Genomic DNA, 16,889 nt, shown 5'->3' with positions numbered 1-16,889 from the left:
GTAGCCTTAGTTTGCACAGAGAAAAGAGAAATATTCACAATTCATAACATAATTGCTGTGCACCACTCTTTGACTGTAAAAGATTATGCCAACAGTTATAATGAAGAAACCTGGCACAATGAGATGAAAGAGGTTCCCAAACAAAATGCACGGACATATTCCAAAATTACAGCGTCAGGATTCACCAACTCAAAGTGGTTCAGGAGTCACGAGGAATGATTTTCACACATGGATTGACCACCAGGGTTCCGAATCTTGAGGATGTGCTGGAGAAGAAGACTTTACGTAGCTTTCTGATTAACAAACGAAACTCTGGAACTGAATATTGTGACACTGTATCAGCGTATTTTAATAATTGCATGGTAGATGCATGCTGTCAAAGTGAAAGGTGGTCCAACAAAATCTGAATTTTTTTGGGGAGCCAGGGCAGATTGCTTTTGCTCCAAATGTGTGTGCCACAGCACAGATTAGTGCACTTCATCCTGTTTGGTAAACGGGAAGCACGTTGTTCGCTTTGCTTATTTGAGCAAAAGTTACGGCTGTGGAGTCTGTTTGGCAGTCGGTGTTTAGCTGTGTGACTGCAGATATGTTTGACCTAGCAGGTGTAGACTGTAAAGGGCCTCTTCTGGCTACATGACACTGATTTTAATTCTTACCAAGAACTTTATCGGTTATTCTCCACAGCTCCTCTACTTAAAATTGCACACTACAATCCCACAGCTCTGGGTTAAATAAAAACTTTTGCTTCAGCTGAAAGATTTAAAAGTTGGATTTGCCCTAAGATGTGCTCGACAGACTACAACATCTGCAGTTGACATGGATTTTTACTTTCGTGCTATGAAAGCACTTATTTGTGTCAATAATTGCTCCAATCTGCAGAGTTGTCTTTCAAGTCTCAACACATCGGAGTGGAGTCTGTATTTTATGTTGCCTGAAACAATGCTGGAGTTTTAACCTGCCGTTGCTCATGTGAACTGTCTACTTGTAGGTTTCTTATGCCCGCCCAAGCTCCGCCTCCATCAGAGATGCAAATTTGTACGTCAGCGGCTTGCCAAAAACCATGACGCAGAAAGAACTGGAACAGCTCTTCTCTCAGTATGGACGCATCATTACCTCACGTATTCTGGTGGACCAGGTGACTGGTGAGTAGAACATGACAGCTTTCCCCCTCTTTGTTCCTTTTTTTTTTTTTTTTGCCCCCCCTCCATGCTTCCCTTGGGACTGGAGAACAAAATGTCACAGCCAGGGCTGAGAAATGCATCAGAGGTGGTGGTATGAGGCTCCCAAAAATGCAATTTTCCACTCGAGGTGTTCATAAATATGCATCGCTGGAATATGAAAATGGGTGTAAAGTAGCAGGACTCGGTGCTTCATAATTTCTTTCCCTTCAGTCTCCTCTCTGCTGGCACTTGCCGCCTCTTGCTTTTCGCCCCCTTTTCTCTCTCCGTCCCCAAGGTGTGCATGTGATGCCTGTTTTACATCGAGAAATGAAATGCATTTGGAACGGTTACATTTTCTATTCTTCAGCTGTCGAGTGGAAGCCGAACCCAGCGAAACACTAAACGGAATCTCTCAGCAACATTTCCCAATGGTTATGTGCTGCTGAAACGCATAATCATTCTGGCAGGCATTGTGGGAATGTTTTATATTTTTTAAACAAAAAGCACACATTCCTGGAGAATTCTCTTTCCGTTTCACTTCAGTATTAATCCAACAACCTGCAGTCACCAAAAACCCAACCAGGATTATAGCACGAGCCCGATCATCGAATGGCCTTCAAGTCAATTACTGCAAAAGCGCAGTGAGAGTGAGAGAAAAGCATTTAACAGGAAATGAATACTAAAATGGGTAGTGAAGTGTTCACGAAAGACTAAAGGAGTGGACTACTTTTTTGGCATGACACAGACGAAACACTGAGTCTCACTGATGGGCTGCTGGAATAAACAAGACCGACAGACAAATTACATGTGTGTTGGTGCCCCAAGAGGGCCGCAAGAGGTAAATGAGCTCAAGGAATCGGCTTTAAAAATTCATAATGTTGAATTATTTGATGCCTCAGTCATAGAAAGCAGATGCTGTATGAACTGGATTCCTAGATATTTCTTAAAAATGGTAGACGTTTGTTGTAACTTGCTTATATTGGCTTGCAAACTAATTAACCTGCTACTAATAAAGCAGCATACAATGAGTTTATTTTATAGTAATCTTTAAATGTTCTATTGGTGCCGCTTTAAGAAACCTGTGCATGTTGCTGTCTCCTGGAGTCGGTCTGCCGCCTGCACGAGTGACCAATCATATTTTGCTCCAGTGTTTATCCTGTTTCTGCACATCTGTAGTATCGATTTGGAAGGGCTGTTACTAAGGTCTGTGTTTTGGTGTGTTTCTGAATCTCACTCCTTAAAGTCTCGCTCATGTAGGCAATTTTAAACTTTGAAGTGAAATTCTCAGTTCCGTGGCTCATCTGAGAAATGCATAAAAAGCTATTTCTCTATCAGATGTTTATTAAAAAAAGTCAGAAATTGGATCCTGAATTTTGAAAAATTACACAGTATTGCATTATAATGCAGCTTCAGAGCTGTGCATTTCTACTCTTTAGAGTTTTTTTTTGTGCTCAGAAGGTCTGAGCGAAAGAAGTGAAAGAACGAACCATATAACCATATCGCAGAAAAACATTGGCAAGTATTTAGTGCGTCTATGTATAAAAAGCATAGTTTCCTCTTCAAATGTATCGGTTTTTTTTCTTTGCTTAAAGAACCTCGTTGTGAGACAAATGTCAATGTGCTCTCCTCAGGAGTTTCCAGGGGGGTCGGCTTCATTCGTTTTGACCGGAGAGTTGAGGCTGAGGAGGCCATCAAAGGTCTGAACTGTCAGAAGCCGCCCGGTGCCACTGAACCCATTACGGTCAAGTTTGCGAACAACCCGAGCCAGAAGACCAGCCAGGCATTGCTGTCCCAGCTGTACCAGTCACCCAATCGAAGGTACCCAGGACCCCTCGCACAGCAGGCACAACGCTTCAGGTAAAAGGGGCACATCAAAAAAGGAAAAAACAAAAAAACAAACAAAAAAAACCCAATCACAGCCCAGCATAGTTAAAACTGCAAACCAAGCGGATTCTCTGAGGCATTTTAAAATAAAATAAAAAAAATAAAATTAGCATTTAAATAGTCTCTCAGCGGTATACTAAAAGTATTCTGTGTTAGAGCTCATCAATACTCTGGACACAATAATTCATTCCTATATTCACATTCTTATCTTTGCTGTCTTCCTCCTGTTGCAGATGTAGGCCTACGACACCATCGTTTGAATAGACTGAAAAATCCAAATGATATGAGTAACGCCCTGGTAGATGATCTGATCAATGCACTGCCAGAATCTTTTTCAGCTGGAATGAGACGCTGCTAAAGAATCCATAAATGTAGTTTTTGGTGCTCTGTATTGATCAGTGATTTGTGAAGTCTGTAGATGGAAATGTATTTTTCATTGTAACACTGCTACAGTATCAGCTGTTTGTAGATTTTCAGCATGAACTCAAAGCCCCCTGTTGGCTGCGCTGTGTGGGTTGATTATTGGAAAACAAGTCAAAAGGTTAATAAAGGTCACGATAGTCTTGGGATTCACTTTAGTTTAACAGACTTTAATTCTATCATTCATCTGTCATTCATTCACAATGGATCAGCCTCCAAACAGGCTTATTTCTAATGAAACTGATGTGTGCTTTTATTTGTTTTTTGAAGGTTGGACAATCTGCTGAACATGGCTTACGGAGTCAAAAGGTAAGCAGATTTCCTTTTTTTTTTTTTTTTTTTAAATTTCATAATCTGCTTTAATTGATCCTGAGGGAATTTAACACAAGAGAGCTGATGGAGTATTTTCCCATTTCACCATTGCGTAGGTAGTTAAAGCTGCACCGATTCCAAAAAAAAAAGAAACACTTATCAAAGAAAATGCTTCTCTTTGCATGCAATACTATGAAGAGCCTGTGTGGAATTCAGTTGGAGAGAGGGAATCATGTTGTTTTAGTGATGCCGGGAGATGCAGAATGGCTGCAGGAGACCATGGACTGTTGTCTAAAGATGACTTATTTATCAGCTAATTGATGTCAAAGCAATACTCATTTATACTTAATGTACAGCTTTGAGCACAGTTTTGGTTTAAAATAAAAATCATAGCGTTGTTTTTACTCCGCTGGGACTTTAATGTGCTACAGTCAGCTCATCCTAACTATAACATATATGGCAGTGGCACAGTGGGATTCAGAGATTAAAGCACTGCCTGCATCAAAAAGGACAGGATTTTACAAGCTTACTTACTATTGCACAAAATTGCATCCTTGTATTTTGAGCACCTTTTTTTCCTTACCTTGATCTATTATGGACAGGTCTGTCCTATATTAGACTTGGTTGCGTCAGACGTCTCTCAGGATTTGCCAGCGAAGTGATCTCAAGTTCAGTTTTGTCTTCTGTGAGTGTTGAAGTCCAGCTCGCCAGCAGAACAGCAGAATTGTGGCTTCTCTTCTGCCTTGCTTGTTGGCGGATGTCTTTGTCGCCAAATCTCTCCGTGTCCTTGATGCTGGAGCACACCTGTCATGGTGGATGTTCCCTGAGAGGCCAACTGGAGCAGCTAATCGTATGTGACACCTGCTGCAATAATTCATAGGCTTTCCAAGTGCTCTGAGTTTTGTTTCTTAAAACTGCGAAGCCGTATTCACCGGTGGCCAGGGCTTCTCTGTGCCTCTGACTCTGGTCAACACAGAGCATGGTCTGTCTGTATTCATCATGATCCCTTTCCTTAGTTGGAGGAAATGATCATATGCCGTTTTGTTGATCTGCAAACTCCAAACTGTGACAGTTTCTAAGAAGGTTACAAGCTGCTTGTGTTTTCATGTGAACAGGTGAACCTTCTTAGATGTACAGTAAGTAAGTTGGCTTTCTAACCTAACGTAGGAAAAGAATATCTTGATCATATGATGGTTAATGACGTAGTTCCTGAAATGAAAGGATGGCGGCAGCGCTAATTGCTGGCTCAGGATGAAGCATGGCTGCGTCTGATCCCCATGGATACCCGTCAGATTTTATAAAGCTGGTCGGCCTGAGAGAGTCTTATAAAGAGGCCCGGTTTCTGATCGTTTTGGCTTTTGCCTTGAACCATGTTCCTCTTTGTGTCTTACAGCAGGTTCTCTCCCATGGCCATTGACGGGGTGACCAGTTTGGCTGGCATCAACATCCCGGGGCATGCGGGCACTGGCTGGTGTATCTTTGTCTACAACTTGGCTCCAGACGCAGACGAAAGCATCCTTTGGCAGATGTTCGGGCCGTTTGGAGCCGTCACAAATGTCAAGGTTATTCGCGACTTCAACACAAACAAGTGCAAAGGATTTGGTTTTGTCACCATGACTAATTACGACGAGGCAGCTGTGGCCATCGCTAGCCTGAATGGATACCGCCTCGGGGACAGAGTTCTGCAAGTCTCATTCAAAACCAACAAAACACACAAAGCCTAAAACCCACTGCGATTGTTTCTAGAAAACTCACCAGAAAATGGAAAATGGAAGCGAATTGACCGTAACTTTCTACATTAGTAAAAACAGCTTTGTAATCAATATTTAGCGTCCAACAATGTGGTCTTTTTCTTTTCTCTTCTTTCTTTTTCCTCCATCGCTACGCTTTGAATCTTCTCAGTATCGTTTAAAACAGAAAAAATCCCGCAGGTTTGAACGCCTGCCATGTTTAATCTCTTGCTGTTTTTACAGATGGACCACCTGAAACTTTCCTATAGGTTTTGTCATTTTGTTGCACATTGCTTTGAAGCAGTAAGTCTTGTAAGGTTATGTGTTGTGATCTTTCTTTGTACTTCTGTGTCCTGATTTGCCATAGGTGCGTTATGCCTTGAGTGATTAGCGAGTACTTACTTTGAGCTGTTTTTTTGGTTTGTTGATTTTTGCCAGTTTCTTGTAATATGAGTTGGTTCTCGGTTGGCTGCATAATGTTGCTTATTGTAAATTTAACGGATAAAAAGACAAAAAAAATTCTTAAAGCAGTACCTTGCCAAAGAGCTAAGAACCTCTTTGATGTGGGTTTAAAAAGCATCTATTTTTATAAAAAGAAAAATTTGGAGAAACTTTTTACTGGACCTGGAACAAAATATTTTGACTTGGATACTTTGAGAAATATCTTCATATGACACCTTGTGAGCTTTTGAACTTTACAAGAAAGTTTGCAGTGGTTGACATTTCTGGAGAGATTTATGATGTAAAAGATACCTTTTGAGATCTTTGTATTATCTTTAGAATATAGAATCGGTGACATCGCTGGTTTCATTTGTAAATCATCTGTGGGTCCTCAGTCATCCCGGTCGTCTGTTCGAGTAGCAACTCGCTTTCCGATTTAGATTTTGGAAACGGACAAAAATAAAAATTTATTTGCAAAAAAGTGCATGCAAAATTACAATAAGGAGAGATCTTAAAAGGTAAACGAGGGATTAGGAATCAGTTCTGCCTCAAGGAATCCTTTCAGATGGAGCTCGTGGTGGTTTGTGGTGTACCTGCAATGTATCATCAGACTGATTTTGTCTGGATATCAACCATAAGGGGTTTTTACATACTTTGTATGAAAAATTGAGGACGAGCCGATGAAGGCAGCCGCATTTAAAAAAAAAAACAAAGAAAAAAAAAGGTCTGAAGAATCAGATGACTCCCGAGCTTTGAGCTGTGTAAATAAGTCCTTTTTTACGTTGAGTATTTGGCAGACTTCTTTTGGTCATAGTTTGGACTTCATTGGAAAGTGTGATATTATTATTATTTGTTTTAATTTAATCTCTTTTCATGGAGTATGTAAGGTATTTTCTTTTTCTTTTATATTAACCTTTTTTGGTTTATCCTCAGTTGAAATACTTGATTTGTCGTCCTATGGACTTGCATTACCGTGCATCAAATTTGTTGGTGGTTTGGTCTGTAGATAGTCTTGCTTCGTTTAAAAAAACAAAAAAAAAACAAACAAAAAACAAAGGTATTAAACTATAGACATTTGTTTTTGTTTTGTTTTGTTTTTTTTATATATAAACATTATAGATAAATATATTTATGTGGTAAAGAATGGATATAAACCACAGTTTTGAACTACTTTACTTTTTTCATACTCATATATATACGTAATGCATATAACCTGTCTTTAAAATCGTAAAAAAAGGTGTATATTGCTTTATTCTCTTTGGGGAAGGACGGTGAAGCAGTTGCATTTAAACGATGGTAAAATTGGTTGCAAAAGTTTGTCAGAATTTCAATCTTGACCGAACAAATTGAGGCTGGTTGAGCCTTAGATGCACTAAAAACTGCACCTGCATCCTGCTTTGGCACTTCAGCCAATTACTAGTCATGCTTCCCCATAAATGAGCAGTGTGCTATGCATTATATAATTCTTTGCAACTGCTTTTTCTTTATCTATTTCTTCTTTGTGTTACTTGTAAAAGTTAAACTTTAAGTCTAGATGAGTTGTGATACTTGCTGCTGTGGGTGGGGTGGGGGGGGTACATTTTTCATGCCTGACCAGTCATCGTCGGAAATCACTTTTTCTTTTCGTAACCTCTTAATGTTGATTTGGTCTTGGGGGGGGGGGGGGAGATGTGCAGAAGGGTCTGGCATGACGACATGTTCCCTCCGACCCCCCCCCCCCCCTTTATCTCAATTCTTAATGAGAATGATTATTTATTTGAAGTTGTATAGTCTGACTTGGTTCACAGCATTTTTGGAATAGAATATCTTTTGTTGACTATTTAAAAGGATGTACATGTTCTTTACTTTGTTTGGATACTTTGTATTATTTCAATGTTCAGTACATCAATAAATAAGTTTGAAGGGCAATGCAGCTCATGGGATCGTTCTTCATTTGCAACTGGCGGAGATGATTTTACTTTAAGCAACAAAGAGCTTTTCCTCAGGTTCCAGCTGCTTTTCAGCTTTTTGTACACATCCCTTTAAGCAAATAAAAAAATGTCATGAAGTGGTAGGTTTGGGTAGATGGGGCCATTTCCCAAAATATTCCCAAACTGCTGCACAGCTCGGCCATTTAGGAACCCTGTTCTGGTCAAGGTACTGTTCGTCACCCAATGGCTATGTTATAGCTTTAAATCCATATCTGAAAGTGTGGGAATGCAAAAAAAATAAAAACATGTAACCAACATAATTAGAGCAGAGTTCAGGATTTGAATGTGCCAACACAGAGCAGTACAAGATTTGAAGGAAGACGCCTGATGGAGTATTGGATTTTTTATTTTTTTTTCCGCCTCCTTTTTTTTTTTCCCCTTCATGCTCCACTTGAGGCTGACTGGTTGAAGATGAAATGGCCCACTTTGAAGTGAGCTTCCCCACCGTGCAGCCACCTCACGCTGCCTGTCATTTTAGAGGCTCTGAAGAAACCACAATGCTGTTTTGTGGACAAAAAGCTTTTTGTCACCTTGTGTTCAATTTGAAGGAATGGTGGCCATGTCTTAGCCTGACTACGTCATACTCACGATTCTAGTCAGAATGTGAGTCTGATACCGCTCGATAGAGTTTTGAGTATGGGGCGTGTTTCAACCGAACCAGGAGAAAAAAATGCCTCTTCGCTCAATTGGATAGACCTACAACCAATCAGAGCAATGTAGTATGTGACGTAGATTAAGCAACACACACTTGTTGTAGAAAGGACGGCAAAAACATCTTTTCTATCGACAAAAGCCTTTATCGCGTTCCTCTGTTCGTCTTCCAAAATGAATGCAATGTGGAGATGCTGTAGAACAGACTCGATGGCAGAATCTACACACCCCAGCTCTCCAGCGGCAGCCATGTTTGTTTCAAACAAAGTCAAACCAAGCACTCTTTAGTGACGTAGTCGATAATGTCCCTGTTGATCATCTGTCCATCATATAAAGCCCGCCCTGGCAATCTGATTGGGTCAACTGTTTTGATGTCGAGCATAGAGATTTCCCAACTGAGCAGAGCCAGACCGAACTTCCAAACCAAAAATTTTATGGGCGGGGCTAAGTTCGGCTGGCACCCAGGCTAGCCATGTCTGGCCTTTTGTGTAGTTTTGATGTCGAACACTACCACATTCAATCTTGTAGTCCTCATAAACTACATATTAAATACTGTTCAGTTAGCCTGCATGTTGGAAAAGAAATAAGCTTCTCTGAAAGCAGTTCTTTTTCCTGCCCTTTTAAAGTATCCGCATGTCAACATGATTGTCCACCATTTTGTTCGATTTAATGATGTGAGCAGCAGAGTGACGCCATATTTGGCTCTTATCTGACATGTTTGAAACGCTCTAACCTGGCTGAAACTGGATTCTCATTGGTAGACATTAGTTGGTCATTTTGAGCTTAATGCTGCGATTACATCCTGCTTAAAAAAAACCTCACTGGTGTGAGCTGATGTCACATCCTTTATAGTCATGGAAATGACCCATGTAAGCTTGCTTCTTTTAGCAGTGCTAAATTCACTTGTATCTTGAAATGATGTACACGGAATGAAAAATCTGCTTTTTAACCAACATTCTAGTGGGTGACATCTTGGTGCTGCACAAAAACTGAATTGTTTAAATCGGGCTGAGAAAATAACAGCGCAGTGTAAAGCTACTCCCTCGGGTAAATCATCCGTGCATTAAAGGATAGTTTGAGGTTTTGAAGTGGGGTTGTGTGATGGACTTATTAGTTAACACCTTACTTGCAGTATTTGGCAGTCAAAGCACTGTCGGGAGCAATTCTCATAGAGAAGCTAAGCTAATGGCCCCAAACTGGACAAAAATAAAAATACAAATTGCAGTTTTGGGAAAGCACAAAAGTTGAAGCAAGTGCTAATAATTTGATATTGTCTGTAGATAATTTTATAAAAATGCATCCGATTTAAATTCTGTGGTACATTTTCAATGAAATATCTTATACCAGTGTTTGTCAAATGTGCTCCTCATGGGCCACTACCCTGCATGTTTGAGATGTGTCCCTGCTCCGACACGCCTGATTCAAATGATCTGGCTTTCCTTAACAGCTTGTCTTCAAGTTCTGCACAAGGCTCTTAATGGTCCATTAATTTGAGTCTGTCGTGTCGAAGCACAGGCAGGGCAGTGGCCCCTGGGGACAGAGGTTGAGGAACACCACTTTATACTGTAGCCCCTCCATTAGTATCACATCGGTTGAAACCCGCATAATTCCCTCGGCACACTCTAGTCCCCACGACGTAGACCTGACCACATGTCCCATCAACCCCTCATCGAAACTTCTGCGGGTGTAAAGAGCATTTCAGTTCAAGTATGAAGCAAGGGAATACTGCAGTACACATACCTTAAAATCGTTCTCGTGCAGAGGACGGTCATGTGATTAGGTTCATCCTTTGGAAATTGTCTTTTTTTTATTTTTTTTATTTTTTGACATTCGGACAAGTCTTTGAAACACCAGGGGGAATTATTTTTTTCCTCCTTGCCTCGTCTTGTCCTCATGCTCATATCCCTCCTTCTGGTAGAAATGCCTTCTTGTGATTCCATATCCTCACTACAATGTTTAAATTTGGATTTAGGCATGGCGTTTAACTTGGCAACTCTTCTTTGTGACCCATTGATTTGTTAGTGACTTGATGATCACTGACGCTGGTGAGAGGTCGACTTCTAGTCCTGCCTCAAATAATCTTCAAGCACTCTGACATGATTCTGGAGTCGTATTTAAATCGGTGACGAGTTGCCAAGCCCCCAAAGGCAGCGAAGCAACCCCAAAACCATAACACTTCCACTGCCGTGCTTCTGAATCTTTGACTGATTTAATGGTGTCATAATTGGCGGGTTGTTTTGAGTCTTAATTCCATAAAACTGAGAATAAAAGTATCAGTTTTATTTTATTAAAAAAAAGAAGAAAAAAAAAGGCCAGCGACTCTGATGTGCAAATTAACTGTTTCTTTCAGCTCTTCCCATTTCTAAGCTTTAGAACCACAGTCCCATTGAGTAGCAGGTGCTACTGGCAAAACCTCTGCCAGCGGTTGACTTTATCAGACTTTTTAAAATAATAATAATCATAATTTTTATCCTAATCCCACTGTGTTCAGTCAAAAAAAATTATATTTTCTTCATTTTTATTTTTCAAATGAGATCAGCCACCCTTTCTCGCTGCAGTGCTGAGGCCAACAGACCCCTCACTGGGAATAATTAGTCTAAGGGAATGTGCTTGAAGCTGTCTGTGCTATTTTGATAAAGCTTTTTGCCCTTTAGGTCGCATTTACTGGGCTATAAAAACCGCTCTTTATCCTGTTTGTCCTTGAAGTGAAGCCGTAATGTGATGTAGCTTTGACCTGCAGCTCCCACATGGCCAATACAGGAAGATTTGAGCTTAGACCGCGAGTCCTCTATACATTTTTCTGGGTTCATTTTAATGAAGAGCAGGCTCACACAGATGGTCTCTCTATTGTCTCTCTAGTGACACCATTTGCCACTCGCTCCCTGTAACCCTCCCCCTTGCACTTGTGAAACCTAACATACTGTAACATGATGACACTGGAAATAAATAAAAGATGCTTGTACATTTTGTTCAGAGCTGCTGATTTCAGCAAGTCGCCCGTAAACACATTTGCATGTCGACTGTCTGTTGATGTGATTTATGGCCCACCAGGTTTTCTGTAATGCTCATTTATAATTTCCACCTCCCCTTTTGTGCAGATTCTCCAGCATCATAAAGAACTTTATCATTCCCATGGCTTTCTCTTTTGTGTATGTTGAGAGCTTGCATTGGTAAATGGGATAATAGTTGTACCTCTATAGTCCTTGCAAGGCAAAAAGCCTTTTAAAAACCATGCCTCTGTTAAGTTTATGTACAGTGTTTATTACAAAGCTTTTTTTTTTTTTAGTTATTTGTACCCATTGATTCCGTATCCATGTTTCCACTGTAAACGATGCTACCACAGGGGCTATTTTCTCACAATTACAAAATAATTATGACGGGGGCAAAGGAGGAAGTGGCGTTACAAAGTGAAAACAGTGGGGTTAAGGGAACTGAGATCTTTCCCAACGAGTCTCCCTGCCTCATCCATTGACTGGGCAGTCGAAATGGGAAGCCAACTGCAATGCGAAGGCCAGCTTAAGGAAAGGTTGGGCAAGAAAACAATGGTCACGGATCTTTACCCCAACCAAACAAAGGAAACAAATCTGTGTGAAGTCGGTCTTTCAGTGGTCATATTCACTCGGGTAAATCGAACTCAGATTAAGTAGTTAACATACCTAATTTACATAGATAGATCCTTTCTTAACATCGGAAAAACAATCAAAGTGAGACTAAATATTAGATTCTAAAGATTTATTTAAACAGAAAAAGGATCCAGCATTACACATTCTATTTGTGCCACAATTATGCTGTTGATCAAGAACTTCAGACATTCCAACACCAAATAAAAACAAAAAAATGTGCATTTTCCCTTAAAAAAAAAAAAATAAATAAATAAATTGCCCACTTCAGGTACCTCTGTCACTTTTCTACGAAATCAAAGTCAGGACTTTGACTCAAAAGCCGACCAAAACCACAAACTTAACCGTTCTTTAATTTGTGTGTTGCCGTATGATTCACTTTCTGTTCAGATTCAGTTCTCTGACCAACGTCCTGATTTTTTTTCCTTTATAGTTCAATGGTGTGACTCAAAATGTATTTATCCATCAGCGATATTAAGCCAGATGAGGCAAAACAGTCCCATACCACAATTGTACCACCACCAAGTTTCACATTGCTTTTTACCTGAAAAAAGTTCCATATTGCCCACAAAACCTTGTTTCCTCTGGCAGCAGTGCTCTGTTTAGAGGTTTCCTCCAGCGTTCTCTTAGTGCTCTCCTGATGGTCAACTTGTGAATATCAACATTTAGTTGATGTGAGAGGCCTCTACTTGCTTCATAGTGATCTTTGATGGTCAATCACTCCTGGAGAGGTTAACCGTGGTCTCGGATTTCCTCCATTTACGCACTAACTGAGGATCAGTGGAGTCCGGACTCTTCTGACTGCCTGAACCTTCAGGCTGAAATGGCCCTGTCTCATTCCTCTCTCCTCTTCTGATTTACAGTGCTCTCTTTCTCTATCAACCCCAGATGAAACGCTCTTGAACATGTTAAATGAAAAGGCCTTTAAGCTGATTAAGGTGGAGTGGTGAACAGTGGCGCTTTATGTGGCTTGTATATGATCCCTTTAATAGCCCGGTGCCACAGATAATTGCACCTTCTCTACATGTGAAGCTCTTCCATTAGGCACCACCTGAATTATTCTTTTTTTTGACAAGCTGTTGGGAAGGTTGAGGGCATGTTGCACCTGTCTGTAAGTGGAGATCAGTGGTCCTTGCTGTTGGTCACAGTTTTGGGGTGAGTTTTGGGTCGAAGGAAGTAAGACTTCCATGTTTAACTTTGGCCTACATAGTATAATGTACGATGCTGGATTCTTCTGTTGCATCATATTTCCATTTGTTAGACATCAAAGACTTGTTCTGCTGTTTTTTCCCATTTCTCGGAGTCTACGGTCAAACATGTTCAGTGATTGGATTGAAGTCCTTACATCACAAATGGTCGGAGCTTGGCTTCCTCCAGCCCTGTCAGCTAAGCACTGCCTTCCATCAGCTCGGCATCATCCCTCTTCTCCAACCACTCTTAACGTGTTATTCTCCCTATGAGGCCCTGGCACCTCAGCTCCATAATGAGGCGGCAAAGAAAAGGGGCGCAGATTAGAATAACAGCCTTAACTAATCCATAACAGCTCGATGAGGCGCCACGTTTGGGGAAACCGTGTCATTTCTCATTTTGCAGTGCCATGGCAAAATCTCGCCTCTCTCTCAACCCCCACGCAAAACAAGCCCTGAGAATAGCGGTGGTGGCAAGCCGCCGGCACGAGGACAGCAATCAACAAACCATTCCTCCTGTCTCTTTTCTTTCTCAGCTCTTGCCAACAGTCTGAGGAGAACAGAGAGGAAATCCAGGCCTCCAATTGTTGACTCTCAGCTCAAAGAAAGCCTCCAAGGACCCCTGCCCTCATCTCAGCGACAGGGTTGCTTCTGCCACTGATTGTTATTGACGAGAATCGTTCTTCAGTGCTGAACAAACAAGGTTTTCTTGAATCAGTGGGTCTCTGAAACTCAGAGTCCTGCCACATACAGAAGTATTCTGATGATACGGCTGTTGTGTGCATGGTGGACAGGAGGAGGCGTACAGGGACCTTGTGGAGGCCTTTACTGGCTGGACCAAAAGCAACTGTTTGCTCCTGAACACCACCAACACCAGATTAAGTGGTGGACTTCAGGAGATCTAAAACCCCATACCAGTCCGTCTGCATTGATGGAGGAGAGATAGAGACTGTTCAGACCTGCAAATACCTGGGGGTGGTGCTGGATAATAAACTGGAGTGGTCTGCCAACATAGACGCAGTGTACAGGAGGGGCCAGAGCCGTCTCTTCTTCCTGAGACGGCTCAGGTCCTTCAATGTCTGCAGTGACATGATGTGCATGTTTTATCACACTATCATTGAGAGTGCACTGTTCTATGCTGTTGTCTGCTGGGGGAGTTGCACTACAGACAATGCGCCTGGACAAACTGGTGAAAGAGGCTGGTTCTGTTGTAGGCAGAAAGTCGGACCCTCTGTGCTGTGGTGGAGAAACGGATGAGGAGGAAATTATATTCTGTTTTGGAGAACCATTAACATCCTCTCCACAGAGGCTCATCTGTCTGCGCTGCAGGACTGAGAGGTTCAGAAGGTCCTTTGTTCCCACAGCCATAAGGCTTTTTAACAGTGACTGCTGAGTTCTACTCAAATTGATTTTATTTATTTATTTATTTATTTTTTTAATTTTGTCATTTATTATTATTATTATTATAAGTACCGGTAGTAGTAGTATTTTTATTATAATAGGTATCGTTATTGTTGTTGCTAATATACATTCATTGTAAATATTTATAATTTTTTTGAGCTACTTTACTAATTTGAATTTCCCCCATTGGGGATGAATAAAGTATTTTTCTATTCTATTCTTCACTTTTTGGGAATTTGCCAGTGTTGTAACTTCCGATTTAAGGGCTCACTCGGGGCCCCTGTTGGTCCAAAGAAGTTAGAGCAGACAGGTTTATTACAGTTGAGGAGACGATCAAATGCAATATTTGATTTAATTAAGCTCTGTAAACCTTATTGTAAATTTTATGCCAGCAACGCATTTCAGTAAAATCAGGAAAGTGTTGATCTCTGACCTGCTGCTGCAGGGGCGGAACAAGGGGCGGGGCCAGAGGGGCAATGGCCACTCCAGGAATATGATTGGTCCCCAAAATGCTCTTCTCTAGTCACTGGTGGCTTGACTCTTCCTGCATTCATGGCTCGTCATTAACACCAATTCATCACTCATAATAAAAGAGATACAAGGTATTGGCACGAATTCTGCTAATGTGTGGATTACGTGGGAAATAAGAGAATAAAGGCGGAAAAAAACAAATAAATGCAGCGTGATTGGGAGCATGTCCGAATTTCCAAATTCCCAGTTAGACTTTTTTTAGTGTACGATGAATTTGAACAATGGCATTTGCAAACAGATTATAAGCAATGATGGATGAGGAAATGTACATTGAATTTAGACACACTTTAGAGCTGCTTCACATGTGGCCCCTACCTGCCTCTCTGCTGTTGTAACATCTGCAGAATGTAGTTGTTTACAACGCATTACTAATATCCACAGAAAAATAGCAAACATTTTATCAGCAGGAAAAAAAAAAAAAAAACTCAAACTGCTGCACTGTTGGGATTATCTTCTGTAATTAGCTCCAGAAACTCGTCACTGTTCTGCACTCGAGCAAAACCCCCAGCAAACTCGGCCAGGTAAGCAGAATCCCTCTGCTGCTGCTGAGCAGCTGCAGCTCAGTTCAACACGAGTGTCGGTTTTCTCTCATCGCAGTAAGGGCAGCGATGGGCAACGCAGAACACTTCCGGTCGCGGGAGAACTGTCAGGGGTTACCTCTGCTGTTGCATTTCCACATTTTCGGCACCGTTCGATTGATATGCTAACCCCAGCCTCGTAGATCTTCAGCCTGAGCTGAGGAGGGTGCTGAAAGCAGACGGATTGAAACCCCCCACTGCGAGTGTTGATGAGGCATTGATGAAGGCTCAGCATGAGTGAGTCTGTTTTGTGCTGAGGCCTGTTTGTGTGTTGCACATGTGGACGTTCATGACGTGCGGATGCCTTTATGCAATGTGAGTTTTGCCGTATTTTATGTACATGTCCGCTGGCCCATAAAGGGTGCGGTGGCTTCGCCGGCGCCCCCTGTGCTGTGACGTTGACCCCGCACACGCGCAGGAGCACCTCGTCCCTCGTTGCCATTGCAGCCGGTGGAGATGAGATCTCCTCACAGTATTTACCCAGGAAATAATGATGTTTGATTTGACTCACTCCAGGGCGTGTCTGTGCTAGGGTTATTTTCACCACTGACTGAGAAAACAGGCAGAAGCCATGTCCACAGAAAAAGAGCCCCTCGGATCATTGTTTATGGATGAAGCGAGGCTGCTGCATGTCTGTGCTCGGCCTTTAGAATGAGGAGCAGCTGTGTGCACTGCTGGTAGCATGACTCACACTCTGCTTCTTGGCTTCGTTCGCTTCACTTAGATGCTCCTCGACAACTCGGTGTGAGGATGATGCATCTAAGATCCTCAACAGTGAAGAGTTCCCACCGCCACAGAAAGCCCACCCCCCCACCCACCCACATACTGCACTGAGAACGAAGCCACTTGTTTGTTGTCACGGTGTGCTAATTTTTGCTCGTTTGTTTGCATATCTTTTTGTATGTTAAAAAAAAAAAAAAAAAAAAAGACAACAATGTGTCTGTTTTGCTTGACTTCTGGGTTGGTTCTCTCATCTCTTCTCTGGTCGTTTGTGCCTGCGCTAC

General features: G+C 41.6%; 1 protein-coding gene across 6 annotated transcripts in view; it reads left to right on the top strand.

Moving 5' to 3' along the window:
- Positions 1 to 7,500, top strand: part of elavl2 (ELAV like neuron-specific RNA binding protein 2) — a 36,334-nt gene extending 28,834 nt beyond the window's left edge. For 5 of the 6 annotated variants that reach the window (XM_075451251.1, XM_075451252.1, XM_075451254.1 and 2 more), the window contains exons 5-8: positions 989 to 1,142; positions 2,792 to 3,017; positions 3,735 to 3,773; positions 5,170 to 7,500. In XM_075451251.1, coding sequence (XP_075307366.1) covers positions 989 to 1,142; positions 2,792 to 3,017; positions 3,735 to 3,773; positions 5,170 to 5,500 — 750 coding nt within the window. In that variant the 3' untranslated portion in view covers positions 5,501 to 7,500. The remainder of the gene's footprint in view (positions 1 to 988; positions 1,143 to 2,791; positions 3,018 to 3,734; positions 3,774 to 5,169) is intronic. The other variant, XM_075451255.1, reaches the window with a different exon arrangement.
- Positions 7,501 to 16,889: the final 9,389 nt, after the last annotated feature.

This window comes from Odontesthes bonariensis, chromosome 19, assembly GCF_027942865.1.
Source record: "Odontesthes bonariensis isolate fOdoBon6 chromosome 19, fOdoBon6.hap1, whole genome shotgun sequence".
In the NCBI taxonomy this organism is placed as follows: domain Eukaryota; kingdom Metazoa; phylum Chordata; class Actinopteri; order Atheriniformes; family Atherinopsidae; genus Odontesthes; species Odontesthes bonariensis.
The sequence above is the reverse complement of the archived record's forward strand: the minus strand, read 5'-3'. Positions and strand labels throughout refer to the sequence as shown.